The sequence below is a fragment of the Hetaerina americana genome, unplaced genomic scaffold, assembly GCF_022747635.1.
Source record: "Hetaerina americana unplaced genomic scaffold, ioHetAmer1.1.p SCAF_5, whole genome shotgun sequence".
Lineage (NCBI taxonomy): Eukaryota > Metazoa > Arthropoda > Insecta > Odonata > Calopterygidae > Hetaerina > Hetaerina americana.
In genome coordinates, this window is record NW_027287095.1 from 20,382,324 (window position 1) to 20,401,023 (window position 18,700).

At 34.9% G+C, this 18,700-nt stretch overlaps 1 protein-coding gene across 1 annotated transcript in view; it reads left to right on the top strand.

The window, feature by feature from the left end:
• LOC139694270 (ubiquitin-conjugating enzyme E2Q-like protein CG4502) overlaps nucleotides 1-11,890 on the top strand; it is a 64,199-nt gene extending 52,309 nt beyond the window's left edge. The window contains exons 3-5 of the mRNA XM_071592730.1: nucleotides 2,967-3,321; nucleotides 6,373-6,601; nucleotides 9,546-11,890. Of these exons, the coding sequence (XP_071448831.1) occupies nucleotides 2,967-3,321; nucleotides 6,373-6,601; nucleotides 9,546-9,674 (713 nt within the window). The 3' untranslated portion in view covers nucleotides 9,675-11,890. The remainder of the gene's footprint in view (nucleotides 1-2,966; nucleotides 3,322-6,372; nucleotides 6,602-9,545) is intronic.
• Nucleotides 11,891-18,700: the final 6,810 nt, after the last annotated feature.

The following is an 18,700-nucleotide window of genomic DNA, read 5'->3' on the forward strand; positions in this document are numbered from 1 at the left end:
ATTAGATTTTTCATTGCAAATGTGCCAGCCAAATTGCTGGCATTAATCTGTATTACCTTTACATCCATTTATGTTTCAAAATTAAATAGATGAAAAGATTTACTGTGAAAAAAATTGTATCCACTTATCTTGAGTGCTTTAATCATGATTCTACATTTAGTATATTAAATTTTGTACGATGATTCTACCTGACATATCCTATGCAATGACATATGTTTAATATTGTGCACTGGGTCTCCAGGCCAAATAAATGTATATTTATATCTGCATATAGTTGTTAAATACAAAGATCTAAATTCCAAGAAGTTCCAATTTTCATAACGAAAACTAATTATGAACCTAAAAAAATGGAAACTAAAATACCTAGCAAGGTTAAGGGAAACTTTTAACAGCAATATTTGAATAATGCTTTTATAAACCATTTTTCATGAGTATTTCATTTAAAGAGACAATTCATGTAGTCGCCTTTTAGAAAAATCCAAGAAACCCAAAGTTGGTCTGATGTATAAAAAAAATGAATTCCCTTGCTCTGAACATTCAAGGGATGGAGTTGGTTTGTTAGACATTAGTGAGGTCATCTCATACCCACCATAATACAAGACTGCAGTTAGCATAGCCACTCTTTTCTCTACACTATCTGAAATTTTCCAAAAAAAGTTCTGGTATCCAAAAAATCATGTAGTGTTTCCAAGGCATGTCTAGAGGTATTACAGTAGAATTGAACCCTGGGACCTTGTATGAGCAGCTAAATGCTTCTCCTCTGATACAACTAAACTTATTGACAAGAGAACTAGCTGGTACACTGGGATACTAAAAAGAAATCATTGACACTAGTGAAATGGCAATATTTTCTCTGGAAAATAGTTGATTTTTGAATTTTTCATGTTAAAAAAGTGAGACATGAAAACTTGAAATATTTCTGTTGCTAAGCAAATTTAGAAGTAATCAATTTTAAAACTGATTCAAGATTCTTTTAAAAAGTAAACATTATTCTTTTAGATGAACACTCCTCTAAGAACTAAGCATGTTGGTATAATTAATTCTGCTGCTGATACTAATGGTAGTCCATCAGCACCTAGGATCATTATCCGCTACCATACCCAAAAGCTTTCATTAACACTCTCCAAGGTTGAACAACCGGACAAACCAAGTCATATAAACTTAAAATACTACAAAAAAGACTATCATATTTTCTGTTTCCCGAATGACAAATAAGTTTAATTAGGTAATAAAAACATCTGCAAATGAAAAGTAAGAGAGAGAGAGAGCAATTATCTAAATCAAAAACACAAATGGAGAAGATTCATCATCACTGATACAAACTGAGGTCTGGATTACAACATAAAAATCTGAGATAAATGCTGTATGATGCCATTGGATTTTTGTCATGACAATTGCATGGCTTGAAAAATTGAGAGCACATTTGGCCTATAATTTTCAAAACATAGGACAAAAGCATTAAAACAAATCAAAATCACAACATGATTTACTCAGTGAAATCTTTGGTTTCATATACCATTCATGTGCATAGGTTGTGGACAATACAATGGATCCTTATGCAAAAGGGCAGCCCAAAACCAAATTTTCTGCATACTTTGATGGAAAATAGAAACTCTCCCATCTTATTTGTAAGTTTGTGGCATGTGTCAGCTGCCAAAGAAGGCTTTAAACAATAGTGGCCAATGGATACTGAGACAATAAGTAAGGATTTAGAGCAGGTACATTGAATATATCAATATTATATATTGTCCAATAGGAGTTGTGATAGGGTGCATTTAGCATTGATAAAAAATATCATCAGATGGCTGACAAAATGTTATATTAATGGACTGTGACTTGAAAATGCTGAAGTTATCCATTTAAAATGCATACATGATTCATCAAAATTTTCAAGTGACCAGTGTCCAGGATATCTGCCTACAGTAGTTTCTATATACAGCAGGAATTACCTGAAGAGTAGGTGAAGTGGAAAGGTGGGTGGAGCAGTACCACGGTGCCAACATCTAATGCAAGGTTGTAAGTGTAATTCCACACAGGCTCACCATCATTGGTTTGTCCATTAGCCAAGTCCGCATTAAGTCTGAGAGATACCAGTCCACAGAGGGGACCATTGAGGATTGGAGGAAAAAGAGTTAAAACATCACCTAGTATTCATGCTGAAGCAAATTTTTACTAAGTTGAAATAAAGCGGATGAACTACAAGTATTTATGATCTGATTAGTTTAATATGATGATTTGAAGTGTCTGATTATTTAGGTCGGCAAAAAACATTTTTCAAATGTTGGCAATAGGATCCAAACTTCATTCTAACAGCCCTAAACAATATCATTCAACTGTGTAGATCTTTCAGATTCATGGGCCAAGAAAGAATGCAACCCTATTGTCATATTTTTCATGATCATGGCTGTGTCATGGACTTGAGGGTGGCATAAAATGCCAACCTTTCTCATTGCTGTTCAGAAGCATGCATGCCATGCTGCAGCCATTATAGAGACAGATGTGATGGGGCATGATTAGTCATGGTGTTTCTTTTTTTGTAGCCCAAAATACCAATATATATTAAGTACAAAACATACCTATATACTTTTCAGTGAATTTAATATTTATTTTTCAATCCCAAATGTTCTGGGTGAACATTTGAATTTCGCTCCTTTGGGTTGGGTTTGAATAGCCACCCTTTGGCTTGAGCGTTGTCTTTCAATGTAATGCATGTAGTACGAGAAATGATACCATTATTTAGGGCACTTAGAATCAATCCCTCATGATGTTTCATGCACAATTTACTTATCACTTTCAAAGAAGAACTATGCTTATACTAATTAATTCAAACACCTGAAAATGATTATTTACCCAACCCAGAGTGCTATGAAAGCAAAATATGCTGCACTCAATTTACTGTTGATTATGTATCATAAAAATTAAAATTATGCTTCAACTAAGAAATAACAATGCAACAATTTTTCCAGATATCCAAGTTGGAGGGAGCCTAAGCAAAGGATTGAGAGTTGGCACAAGCAAAACTGGAGCAGTTGCTGAAGGGGCAACAACATGCAGCACCAGCAACCCAGATCACCCAGCCTCATCATCCTCTTCGGGTAGTAAAAGAAGGACACCACCTTCGACGAAAAGCGTGGCAAACAACTGTAAAACAGTTCGTGTGAGACGCCTTATGAAAGAATTCAGGGACATTCAAAAACTAACCCGTGATGGGCCATCTAGTGACACCTCCCCTCCTTTCACCGCAGAACTAGTGAATGGAGATTGTTTGTCAGAGTGGCACATACGTCTTCATAGGGTTGATCCTGACTCTGATCTCAGCAGGTAAGTGTCAAGTTCCACCATTTTATTAATAGTCAAACATGTAAAGAATAAATCAAATGTAAATGTATTAAATAGGATTGCTTTGCCGATGGAAAAAGACAAGAGTGGCAGGCTTCGTGGAACAGAACCTCATGGGTGAAATAAATTGGTGACTGGGGAGACTTATGGAGAAAACTTTGGATAATCCGTACTAATGGCTATTTCACTATGCCATGTTTTTTTCAACTTTGCAAATTATGCTTGGATAGCATGAAATGAGGAAGGATAATATTTTTTTTAGATCCATTTCCAAATGTAAAAATGGTAAACCACCCCCATATCCAGAGATTACAGTGGACAACATGGAGGATAACATCTCTAAGTTTCACCCCTCATATGATGTCAGAAAGTCATGCACAAAGAACAAGAAGAAGCATTTTGTCAGTGGGGGAGGGGGGGACGTGAGTCATTCCAGTGTCACAGGCAGGGATGCTTCTTAAGAGTAACTAGTCCAAGAGCATAACAGCAGAACACAAGGGAGGGGAAGTTTTCACCTGCACCAGGGTAGGGGCAATGCAGAGATGAGGGTGAAAGATGCCACTTCAAGGGCCAACCTGATCCTGAAGGAATTACTGTTGGGATCTCTGAATATACCCACCAAGGAATTAAGGCCTTGACCTTCTTTCAAAGGAAGGTATGTGAGAGGAAAAAGAGGTGGTGCAAGTCCCCATGGAGCATAAACTATCCTCTGTGAGAAGGGAAAGGCTAGACTAAGATGCAGCACATTAGGAAGAGAAGATGGCAGTCCAGTTCACAAGGTCTTGCCGACCAGTCAGGCAAGAGAATAGCACTGAATGATATGCAGAAGGCGAACTTGGAGAAGAAATCCAAGCTGTCCACGTTGGACATCTTTATCAGATACCAACATGCAAGATGAAAGGCATGAAGAAAGATGGCATACAGCCTTGGCATGCAGCACAATGGTGACACCACAGGGGTTTGTTGATTAGGGATGCCTCGGGTCAGAGCTTAAGTGCGCATGAAGAGGACCTGGTCTTCCATTTTGAGGAATAAATATTATGTCATACATTCACAACCAGCAGTAAAATCATTGGGTACAGCGAAAGATGAATAAAAAAGTGGATTGGGACTTTGGTAGTAGATTGGCATCTTGCTCATGATGAATACTTCCGTAAAGATTTATGCACTGTGGTTAAAGCCAGGGAAATTGTCACTGCACAAGATAGGCCTGATGAAGGGTTGAGGAAGGACACATCAGATCAGAGAAACAATCTCCAGCTTCAAAATTTATAAAAAACTGTTTAGGGCTATAGGGTCTGATATAGCAACAGTAACCGATGCAGTCAAAGTAAATTTTATAACATAATATTCATTTTTTATATTCTTGTGTTTGCGCTCACTGCAGATTTGTTCTTGCCATTGATTTTTTCCTTTGGGAAAAGTTGTAGTTACTGTCATTGTAAGGAAAAGATGATTGTTGTTCTAGGAAGTGAATAAGAAAACTTTTAATGGTAGATAGGGAGCCATTTACAACAACAAAATAAGTACCAATCATGTGCCACATAGGTACAGAGCTGGTCATCTAATTACCTGATTCCCCCATACCCAACACCAAGTTATAAGTCAACTTAAAGCTCAAGATCTAGTGACATAATATAATAACTGAAGCAAAATGTACCAATTTTAAAAGTACACATCCATCAATGACTTCAGCTCCAGTGTTTTCATTAACCTTAAATTTCAATCAATTTTATTCATGCTTAGATTTAAAATAGTATTTCTTTTCTAGACTTGGAAATAAAGTTCTAACAAAATATATATTTTGCTCCAGAAATATCCAAAAATATTGACTTTATTACAAGGAACATTATGCAGCAAATTATACACGATTTTTTGAAATTTATATTATTGCAAAAGAGGGTTGACTCTTTTTAATCAAAATAACATTTTTAAAACCCTTGTTCATTTAATGTGCGGTTTATTCACAAGTAAAAGGAGAGTTCATTTGAATACTTTCTGTTGCACATAATATAAAAACCAAACATATAATATTTCCACATTTATTTAATGGGTAAGTGGATTTTACTTGATCCATTAAAAATGTCTCACATGAGACTGACTCATGAGTTTGGTATTAAAAATGAGAATCAACTAAACAACAGAGTAATAAGTTCAAGTTCATAAATGATGGCTAAAGGAGTCAAGGTGGTAAAAAGAAAGAAAATTTTGAAATAGCAATATTTAATGCACTGTGACCTTCTCAAATGCTATCCTATTATTCATAAGTTTAAATCACACACATTTATTACTTATGCTTGTATTATTATATGTAAATATCTGTACAGGTACAGACCACCATAATTATTACATTGCTAACCATTTTTCTGGTTTTAATTTCCTATATTTGATTTTGAAATGAGCAATGATCTCATAATGTGATGAAATCTTAAAGAATGCAGTGAAATAAATTTCAAATCTTTATACAAAAAGTTTTATGAAAAAGCATTTGCAACATAGTGGGATATGAAACCAAAGCTTTATACCAATATCATAAATATATATAAACCAAAGTTTTATACAAATATCATAATTATCCTGTACTTGATGTCAGTACAATGTATATATATATATATATATATATATATATATATATATATATATATATATATATATATATATATATATATATATATATATATATATATATATATATATATATATATATTATATATAATTTATATATATATTATTTATTTATATATATGTAATATATATATATATATTACATATATATAAATAAATAATATACATATATAAATTATATATATATACACTCACACACATATGTGCGCATATTCTTTTTCATACAATGCCCATATGCTGTGTGTATGATAGTTGATAAAAACTGAATGTCCCCTGGTATTTATTTGAAGAAGGTTTAACAATCTTACCATGAGTTGGAAAATTTAAGTTTGAAGCCCACAATTTCTCTTTTCATGAACAAACATAGGTAGTTGTGGATTTTAACTTGAAATGTTCTTCTTTTTGCAGGGACATGCGTGAACTAGGTGTCCCATACATCCTCCTGCATTTGATATTCCCTGAATCATTCCCTTTCACTCCACCTTTCATGAGAGTGGTCTCACCTAGAATAGAACGCGGATATGTAATGGATGGAGGAGCGATTTGCATGGAGCTACTCACCCCTAGAGGTTGGGCAAGTGCTTATACAGTAGAAGCCATTATAATGCAGTTTGCAGCTTCAATTGTCAAGGGGCAGGTATGTAAATTTTTGGGGTGACATTGAATACATATTTGCAGTAATTTTGCATTCACATAACATTAATTCCACTAATATTTATTTTTGCATTCAATTTGAATTATAAAACAGTTGTCAATGGATAATTTTCATTCAATTCCCTCAGAATAAAAACGTTGTGTGAAATTTTGCTTTTTAAAGAAAAATACTGCAAGTACATAATAATTATTAAAAGTAGTCCTTGAAGTAATTAGTCTTTCATTTATATACATTTTAACTATAGGAAAAATGAGAGGTTTCAAACTCAACATTGGTTGACAAAAATCTTTGCTCCACACTTGTAGTTCTATTACAGTGCATAAAATGGGATTTGGTTCATTTACACAATATTTTTGGAACTTAAGATGATACTTGCATAAAAAACCTTGGAATGGAAAAACAAAGGGCATTTTTTCTAATACTTTCTCTTCTACTTTGCAAAATAATGGGGTTATTAATACCCAAGTATTTTCACTAACTACCCTGCATATCTCATTGCTAATGCCTTGTTATTAATAAGGAGCATGAGTTTTGTAAACTTCAATGAACATGAAAAATTTTCATTAGTATCCTACCCTTGATGTCAATGGTACTCATTGTACTGGTTGCATCTCTTTATTAATACTGGACAAATCAATTAAAATCCATTCCTAGAAAGTCATATGATGTTACTCTTTAACAAAAAATATATTTATTCTATAACAAGTATTAGTGAATTTTCAAGCAATAAGGAGAGTTAGAGCTTTGTGTACTTAAGGTGAAACTTCAGAATTTATTTATCATAATGGCATTCCTTCATAAAAATTGTGGTTATCTATGGAAAGAAAAAGCATGCTTTGCCATAGTTTTATCTACTGTACACCATAACCAGTTTCACCTAAATAAGGAATCATCTGGTAAATTTATATTTTATATTAAACATTTGAGGTGAGGATTGGTATGGAAAGGGTTTGTTTTTCAAGGGTATACAGAAAGAAAGGAGCTATGTGCTGGAGGAGTGGCACAGACATTTGGGTATAGGAGTTAGGGGTTATACAGTATTATAGGCATTCTACAGGCTAAGGTAGGTTTAGGATGGACACAGCCTATACAATTGGGCAAAATTGTATTTACTAGCCTCTCCGAACAAAAACTCAAACTGACATTTAACACTATAATTAACCTCTCATCCATTCTGCATACTTCTTTCCACCCTTCATCCCATCCAACATGCCCATTCCTCCTCCACTTGTCTAATATTCCATCCTCTATCACAGTCTTCAACATCCATTCTCAATTAAAATACTCTAAATCCATCTTTCCTGCCTCTTTTAGATATCTCCCAACAGTAATCTCTCTGGCCCCACAATAAGAATTGATTTAATGAATTCCCCACTGATTTTTATTCCTATCTCCAGTCCTTCCCATACCTCTTTTACAATTTCCTCCAATTATACTTTGGAAATCATAGGTGATAATCAACACCCGTCTTAGCCCTCTTCCTAGCATTGCACATCCTGGCTCCCTACCCACCACTTGCACATGAGCAGTCTGTTACATTTACAGGTTGTGCTTAACTCTCCTGTCCTTTCAATCTACTTGTCTCCTGAAATACATTCATTAATTCCTTCCAATTCATTCTAGCAAATGTTTCCTTGAAATCTACAAAGTAGACAAATACATCCTGTTGTATGCTATATTCCTCTTTATTAGTGATCTCATTACTGCAATGGCATCATGCCCTCTCACTCTCCCCTTTCTGAACCCAAATTGATCATCCCCTATGTATTCATTTGCCCTGTTCTCCATCCTATTGATTTTCCTGAGAACCACTTTAGTTACATGCAAAATTAAACTTGCTGTTCTGAAGTCCTAACATATTGATGTAAGCATGAACGTAAGCTGTCCTCATGCATGTCATATTCTCTTTTGTCTAATCACTCTGGCTTATGTCTTAACCATAAAATTCATCTATAAATTCCTACCCTATCTATTGAATCTTAGCTGGTTCAAATAATACATTTCCTTTCTTATCTTTGATTGTTTGCAACGATTTTCCCTTTCCACTTCATGAGAGTGTTTTCACCTCCCTGTACAGTGTACCCCTTTCACCTTTAACTTTCCATATCCTCACACATATTGTCAGATAAAGATGGGAGAAAAGTAATGACTATTTCTCAAAAAACCATCAATGCTCAAAAACTCATAATTTAATGGACTGTTCAGTTGATCTTTCTCATGCATCCCTCAAATTCAGATAAAACTATTGTGATCCATAGATATTCTCTCACCAATGCTAAGGTTTCACTTCCCATTCCTGTTGCACTTGCTTTGTCCACATAAGGCTTCCACCATTTCCTATCTATGCGCACTTATTTTTCGTGCTCACATTTCTTTTTCTTCTACACCCTCCCCAAAATACCTCCACCTCTGCCATTCAGAAAACCATAGTCATCTCAATATGATCCTCCCGACATAAGTCTTACAAAGAAATTTTAGACCACTTCAAGAAATGATGTTTGGCTGTAAATTTTTGTCAAGTCAGGCCATGATGAAAGTGATAAAAAAATTTGGCAATTCAACTTAAGTGGAGGAATTCTGACTTTTGAGGCAATTTTCATGATTATTAAGAAAGCATGGGAATAGATTAAAATCTCAACCATCATTCAAAATCATGAAAGACTAAGTTACAAGAGTGTGACCGACCAAAATAAAACTGAAAGTTTGCAAAACTTCTAGTTTATCATTGCATATATAATCTGGCTCAAAATTTTACAAATAGTGCAATCAAAAATTTTTTTTGCCACGTTGCAAGCATAAGTTGAAACTAACTGCACCATATACTTATAAATCTTAGAGAAAGAATGAAGTATTTCACTTTTATTTAAATTAAGGTTATTAACATCAATAAACAAAAGTTAGCATTCACATATGCATTCTTTTTCAGGGCCGAATTGCCAGAAAGGCAAAAGGAACAAAAGAATTTAATCGACGTTCTGCAGAGGATTCCTTCCGGAGCCTTGTGAAAACACATGAAAAATATGGCTGGGTCACACCTCCACTGGCCGATGGTTAAGCACATCTTTCATCATGAAATTACATTCGCCAGTAAAAAAAGACGTTTGCTCATTTCTCCTTAATGTTTCATTAGTTTTTTAATGTTGTTAGGTGATAAAATCAGGTATTTCAAGCATTCATTCCTTGGGCTAAACTCTGGTCTTATAGATCATACAACCACCCATGGAGGGCTATTTAAGGAAAAAGGACAAATCCACTATCAGATGACAACTGATGTTAATCATTTGTGAGCCCACATATTTTTTTTAATATTGTCTTTTTTAAGGAAAAAATTCCATTCAAGTTTTAAAAAAATGACCTCATCTCATCATTTCACCCGCTGGTTGTTCAGTTGATGTTGAAAATATGTAATTAGATAATAATGGCTATTATTGGTTGGAATGTGGTCATTTACATAGACACGCTTAGCACAAAAATTTCCATGAAACCTTGTTGAAGTGTAAATGAAATATTTTAAATGCTAAGATGAGTTGTTGTGACAGTGGAGATTAAGGTAGTGGGGATTGTTTATAGATGGAATAGTAAGCAAATTATTAAAAGTGGATACCAAGGTTTGAATGTCAAGGTATGAATTGTAACAAAGCTGGCATTGTAAAGTAAGTCTTTCATATTTCCCAATCTTACCCGTCTTATTCTCATACTCCATTAGTAGTATTAATGTAAAATGATGTTCAAGGTGGCCCCGTTGTGAGATTTTTACCTCTTATGGTAGATCTTAGATATTGAAAAAAAAAAGGATTATTAAAGTGCCCACATACCTATTTGTCATGTAATGTACTTACAGCTTATTATCTGGTATACTATTCACTTAACAATTTGTAAATCTTTTGTGTGAGATGATTATCACAATCATGTTATGCGTGCTACACTCATAATATAAAATCTATTACAACATCTTTCAAGATAATGTGCAGATGTCAGTCCAGTGCCACATTCCTGCCAAATACATTAGCTAGATTTGCCAAAGAATTGTACACGTTTTTCTTATTATTTGTAATGTAAATGACAGTCCTGAATACCAAGTGCTCTTCGGCAACCATTTCATTAGACTTTAACTATGTACATTAATTATGCCCTCGTTAAATATGTCTATGCTCTCATATTTTGAGGAATGTCATTGAAAAACTCAAAAGAGTTTAGCACTCTTAGTTTAAGAGTATTGTTATACAATCATTGTTAAAATTGTGTTGATATATAAGAATATTGTAAGGAAGCTTGATGAAATTGGTAAAAAGAGATAAAAATCCTAGAGAAAACAAAAAGAGTTGCACAAAATATTTCTGAGTATTTACAATGAATGTTTTGCATGAAAACCTCCATGTGCAAACCAAGACAGGCTTTAAATTTAACTCTTTGTAGGTCTGACAACCGAAAAACATTTAAATGTGGCTTCATACATAACACCTGAACTATAAGGAAAACACAGATCCGTCCCAAATAAAATTTTTTTGTATGAGTTTACAACTTTTATTTAATTTTGATATGCCTAAACATTTATTTGATATGAATTACAAATGCGAGTCAGTGCTCAAAATTTATAAAAACTGAAATCATTATTATGGTAGGTTGCATTTAGCTGAAATTGTATAAATATTAGCTTGCTCTTCACTCATGGTAAAATCATTCAACAGAATAAATACTTAAAGGTTGAAAAATTTAATTTCACTTGGTTTTAAATGTACCTTCCTCATCAAAAGAGAGATATTTTTGTAAGAAGCACTAAAGTTGTAAGCAAGCAAATCAATGGCAAAAATGGTCGCCACTATTGAATTTACCCTAACATGAATTTAAAGCTGGAGTTGGTATTGAAGAGATTACAAGCCCACATTAATTGGCAATTAAAATGTATTGTGTTATGCATGTTTTCCTGGTAAATTATTTAATCCAAAAACACTACCCAATAAGCTGCCAAGGTTGTGATTCATTTATTTCCTGAATTATGAAATGAATAATTTCATAAAATGAGTAAGAATGATGAAGCCTTACCTTTCAATGGTACTTTGTTTACATTGAAATTTCAATCACATTGACATAATTCATGTGCTTGTGCATTTATATGGGCTTGACTACAAAAAAAAATGTTTTCTATAAAAATATACTGAATTTGTCTAGATGTGACTCAAAATGTTTTCTTTCTATCTATATGGAATGTGCCAATTAGTACTGATAATGAGTATTCCATTTGGATCAAATGTGATAAGTTGTCTTTGTTAAACTTGGGCAACAAAAATAAACATTTCTGTCAATCTTATGGCTTTCAAAATCATTTCCTGAAAAGTTATGAAAGGTATTAAATAATTTTTACTCAGTTGAGATGATGACAGTGGATACAAAAATTATTAAATATTTACCATTAGCATATTGAATCGTGTGATTAATTTGAAATAAATGTTTCTACAGATATCAGGCTACTATTCTAAATAAGATGCAGCCATGAAATCTGCAATCATAATAACCCTTGTACCTATTTTGCCATAGATTAATGTCAAAATAGAAACAAGATTGTTATAATTCCAGATTACACAGCCACAGTCTGATCCTTAACATCTTCCATATTTCTATACCTTTTTCTCCACTTACTCATAATTAAAAAAATTCAAAGCAAAAATTAAGCTATTCTTAAATTGATAAATGCAAAATTACTTCTGGTAAGTAACCCAAATTTACACCATACACAATGAATGGAGTCTAATCTGGCAGAATTGACAAAAAATGAAGCAGACTTCTTGTAAAAATACCTGATCAATAAATTTTATCAGTATAGTTGCAACAAAAGTAATACACTGAAACTCATATGATTAAGGGCACATATTTGAATGAAACCATTAAACAATGCATTTATTTCATATTCATTATAATAGAGCCTCAACAAAAAGGAGGGAGTTGATGATCCAATCTATGCCCATCACTTTGCTTCAATGACCATGTTTCCATACCATACATAACTACACCCTTTATCAAAGTTTTGACATTCCTTTTCTTAACATCCTTAACTCAATCTCAATCCAATCCCAACGTCCCTGTCATCAGCTCCCTCCTCCTGGTGAAAGACTCTTTCCCAAGAGCAATTCTCCTTCTGTTCTTGCTACTTTGACCGTGTTCATTCAAAACACTTCCGAGATACATAAACTTTTTCACCCGCCCTAGTTTTTGCCTTCCTATTTTCATGTTTAACTTATACAATCTCTTTCTAGAAAACCACATAACCTTTTCTTTATTTATATTGCTTCTCATCCCATATTTTTTGCACTGATTTTCCAATGCACTAAGCAATACACCCCTTGGCTGACTGACAATCTAAAGGTGGGTCAGCGGCCAACCTAACAGATTTTATAAATGACCCTCCGACTTTTATTCCTAACTTCAGTTCTTCCAGTGCCTCTTTAATCATTTCCTCCACATATACGTTGAACAGCACCGGTGATAATGGACAACCCTGCCTTTCACCTCTTCCTAACACTGCCCATCCAAACTCTCTGTTCCCCACTCGCACCTGAGCAGTCTGTGACATGTACAGATTGTGGATTAGCCTCCTGTCCTTCAAATCTATTCCTATTTTCTGCGATATACTCATTAGTTTTTTCGAATTCACTCTATCAAACGCTTTTTCTAAATCTACGAAACAGGCAATTACCTCCTGGTTGTGTTCTATATTCCTCTCGATTAATAATCTCATTACTGCAATGGCTTCACGCGTACCTCTCACCTTCCCAAACCTAAACTGGTCATCCTTTAAGTAAAAATGTGCCCTACTCTCAATTCTTTTGTTTATGATCCTAAGAACAGCCTTAGATGCGTGTGATATCAAACTTATTGTCCTATAGTACTCAGATGATGTAGCCTTTATCTTTCTCAGAATAGGAACTAACATTGATCTCACAGTCTTTCAGCCAGATTCCTTCCTCATAGATGCTATGAATTAGTCCATAAAGACTCTCCCTCCCATACTTTCTTAAACCTTTAAGGGGTTCTGTAGGAATATTGTCTACCACCATGACCGACCTTATTCCATTTCAATCTTCATCATGCCCTCCTCTCTCAGCATCAATTAAGCCTTGATATAAGCTATCTTCATCTACGTCATATTCTCTGTTTATGCCTTACGCATGCTGGATTAATGTCTTTAAAGTACAGTTCTTCTATACATTCTTTCCATCTCTCTTGGATCTTTCTGTTTTAACTATTGTTTTACCCGACTTATCTCCAACTGTTAACACAGATTTTCACTTCTTCCTTCCTGATAGTGTTTCAACCTTCTTGTATAGTGCAACAATTTCACACTTCCTCTGCAAACTTTCTATATCTTCCCACTGAGTCTTCTACCACACTTCTTTTACTATATTTGTTGCCCCTCGCAATTTATCATTTAACTCTTTGTTGTTCCTTCTACCGAACTCTGTATTTACATTCTTCCGTTTCCTTCGTTCATCTGTCTTTCCTATTATCTCATCCATGGTTTCCTTGGCTTTTTCCTTAAAACAGTTCCTTGAGTTTCTTTTGTGGCTTTGGATATCCCTTTTTTCATATATTTCCATTTTTCCTCAATAGTACAAAGCTCCTTCCCTCACTCATGGTTTTCTTGACAGCCTGCAGATACTCCTTCCTTGTCATTCCAGTTAATGCTGCTAAATTTCATTTCCTAACCCATCACCCCTGCCTTGTCTTTTTGAATCAAACCCTATACATCTACTGAGTACTACATTGTGTATAGAGTTCGCATCTGCTCCAGGGAAACTACAAAATGATCATGCTGCTCCAAAATCTGTGCCCAACCTTAATATAATCTAATGGATACCTTTCTGAGTCACCTAGCATTTTCCATGTATACCTATGCCTTTTGTGGAGTCTAAACCAAATGTTAGTAATGATTAACCCCCGTCTCCAGTAGAACTCAATTGCTTCCTCCATGCGGTCATTCCTCATACCTATTCTGTAATCCCTCACCTCATCACCATCTACTTCCTTCAGCTATAGTCACAATCAAATATTTTCCGGCGGGAATACACACGATTACGTTCTCTTACTGATTGTATTATCTATTGACTTCTTCCTCCTTATGATTGTTTGGTGGCATGTATACCTGAACAATGACTGAAATCGTAGGAGTAGTATTTAGGGGAGGCCATTTGCACCATTAGGGATGGACAGGAGAGGATGAAGGGTGGAGAGAAACCTGGCTACTCTTTATACAAGGCACCAAGGGGTCCGCAGCTTAACATCCCATCTGACGGATGGCGTACTCACTCAAAGTGCCCTCCACAAAGCACCTCAAGCAGGGATCAAGATACCTCTGAAAAATATTCAACACCGCCAGGATTTGAACCCGGGCCCTCTAGGTGGGGAGCCAGTACAATAGCCACCGCACCCCGACTGAAATCGTTGGTTCTGCTTCTATCTATAGCAGTAATATTCCAACCGTTGCTTGCTCTATGTTGATTACACTTCTTCTTACCTTTTTATTCAATATTATAGCAACCTCTCATCAGCTAAAGCCACTCTGCTGTTTATTACTCTACAAATTTCACTCTAGTAATATCCGCTATCCTTTTATCTCATCTCGCATAGACCTAAAATATCAATATTTCCTCTTTCCATTTCTCGCTTAATATTCTCTAATTTTCCTGTCCTCAACAATGTCCTAACATTCCAAGTTCCTATACTAACTAATTCAGTCTTCTTCTGTGCTGCTACTGTCAGTGTTGCTTTGCAAGGGTTTCGTGAGAAGACAACCACGGAAGCCGTACCTATCCAGCTGCTGGGCACAATGCACGGCCGATTAGGCCAAGTCTTGAAGTTGCCAGGATCCAATATTCTCTTTACTGTCCATCATAAAAGTCTTGGGAATAATAATTGAGGTGATTACCCATTGCCTTCCTTAATAGTGTTTTAGATGAGACACCATCACTCAATGGCCATTCCACTGGGGTTAGACACCTTTGCAGCCGCCTCACTTAGGAACAGACGCTGCACAGATTACCTTTCATCTGGCACCTAACCTTTGACCTATCTAGCATGGATGACCCTAACAGGAGCAATTATCATTGCTACTGCCAGCACAGCTCTAGGGGTCATCGGAATGCACAAGCCATTCCACCACGTTGTGGTTGTATTCTATGGGAAGGAAGCACAGATATGCCTCGTGAATATTTTAAGTTCAATATTGCACTCCATATTAAATAATATTATAAATTATAGAATATACTATGATAAAATATAGTATAGAAATGTACTTCTTGGAAGCTTTATCATTAACACAATAGAAAAAGCTTACATTGGATACCATCATAATAAACGGCTATTAAGAGCAAAAATCTTTGGTTCCTTGGCTTACATTATAAGTAAGTTTGGCTGTAACATCAGAGTATAAAAAACTTATAACAATCTTAACGCATAAATATTCATCCATAAAAATTGTTGAAGAGCTTTGAAGCATTTACTTAAATGCCACATTGGAATGGGCTCATAGCTGCCTTCCTCAATCTCCCCATGATCTTGAAGGATAAAATCCCAACTGCCAAAATTGGCAGGACTGCTGCATCTGATCCTTCATGACTGCTTATAGCACAAATTCAAAGCATTATTGAGTCAGTCCCATTATCTAAGATAATCACTCTTCAGGAACATCACTCCGAATACTAACAATATCCATGGCTATTAAAAGGAGCTAACAGGCCATACTTAGCAGTGGCAATATACTGACCAACCAAAGACCACAACATACTGTTTATTGAGTTTGCACGTTAAATTCTTTCAAAGTGCTGGTAATATTTTCAGAGTTGTCTAATTTCGTCTGAAATTACTACCTTTGGGACAAACCTTACCATGTTAACATTAATGTCAACATGAAATTTTCTCCAATTTGTTTGCTGAGGCTTGACGATAACTTTATAGCTGATGCCAAGAAATGAGGGATAAAATGCAAATAAGCAACTAATCAACAATTATGCCATTGCCCTCCACATGGAGTACACGCTTGACATGGTGGAAGGGCTTGAGTGTTCCAATGACTGACAGCTGCACTAGCAGGAGTAATGATAATGGCCTTCTTTAGATATATCAAAGGGCAGAAGCCAGGCAAAACATTGTTCTCTCATCATCTGTTCCTCATGGAAGGCAGCTGCAAAGGAGTCTAACTACATTGGGTTGTATTTTAGTGATGTCATATTAAATACTATTGAGGAAAGTAAAGAGAAACCACCCCAATTATTTATCCTAAGAAAATTAGATGAAACAGTCCTAACACCAAAGAAGCTTAGCCAACCAGGCTGAGTGCTCTGCCCAGTAGAGTAGATGGCACCAGAAAAAAGGACAGAAAAGGAATCCAGCCACAAAATGAATTTGGAATGTTAGGGTAATGGTGAGGTCAGGAAAGTTGAAAATACCAAGCAAGAAATAGTGAGGAAATTTAGACTTAACAGGCTTGTGTCAGGTAAAATGGAAGATACCACGGATTACTGGAGGGAGAGTTACAGAGGATTTTATAGCAGATGGGTGGAGAGCCAAGGTGAGGTAAAGTTAATCATAATGAACATGAAACAGGTGAATGACAATGCTACAATTAATGACAATACTGAGAGCATAAATGGATGGGTACAGTAGAATAAAGAAGAGAATATCTTTAGCAAGGGATGAAGAAAGCTGCAATTTAAACAATGAGAAAAGTATTAATAAAAAGGGTAAAAAGCTATGCATTACAGAAAATATGGTTAGGAAGATTCATGAAAGAAGAAAATGGGAGAATATTAATACAAAATTAGGGAGAATGAAGTACAAAGAGCTATACAATAAACTGAGACAAAAGGGGCATATGTACAGAAAGGTTAAAGAACTGTAAGATGTTAAGAAAGGTTAATGTATTTATGCTATTAGAAATGCAATGGGTATAATATTAATTGAAACAATTGAGGTCCTGGAAAGAATATAGGATATATGCAATAAAGATACATCTAAGCAAGTGAATTTGTACAGAGAAAGCCAATATGCCATCCAGCAGGATAGTTTAGGTCCAGGAATACTTAAAAGCAAAATAGAAAAGGCATTTAAGAAATGAAATCAAAGATATTTGTGAGATTAGATAACATTGTTGCAAAATTACCCAAGAATTTCTTGGAAATTAGGAAGGATGAGTTTTTACTGTCTCACTTTAAATATTTTTAGGGCGAAATTAGGCCGGATTACTTAATTAAATTGAAAGACAAAATGTCATTGCATTTGCAAAGCAAAGATTCCATCTTCTACAGATAAACTTTGTGCAAAAACACAAATGGTAAGGGAAAAGGGGGCAGGGTTCTCTCCACTAGAATTGCTAAATCAAGAATGTAAGTGGGGTGTGGTTGTGAAAGCAGGATTATTGAAGACAAGGTGTGTATTATGCAAAGGGATAAGAATATTTTCACATTTAATCATGTAAACACACATATATCTTTTAATTGGAAAATTATGATGTACCTACTTCAAAGTTGTACATGTGCTCAGACTAAGGGAGAATCAGAAATTGCTTTAAATGTATGAAACAACGGCTATGGCAAATTCACTTTGAAAAATTACTGCTTCTGGTAATACAATGAAAGGAGTACATGTGTTAGAAGTAGGAGGAATGCTTTGAGGAAATGGATATCCAATTTGAATAAAAAATACACTATAATTCAGAACAAAATGGAGTTAAAGAATGTAATAACAGAACAATAACAGTTTAAATAAGATGAAGATACTGATTCAGATCTTGAAAAATAATACAACAAATGTAATACTGTAGGAGCTCATTTGATGACATAATGAATGAGATTTATACATAGCTCAAGAACCACATAGATCCGCTGAGAACACCTCAAAGGTGAGAGAAGTTTTCATTGTTTTGTCTCTTGTGATTTTACCAGAATTGTAACCACTATGAATACAATCATATTACCTACCATATTTTTGGGCTCTTATTATTTCAAACCTGGAAAATTTGAACTCCAGATTTTTGGTACATTACTATAACAAGGTTTTACTGTACATAAAAATAATGGGGCTTCTTATGAA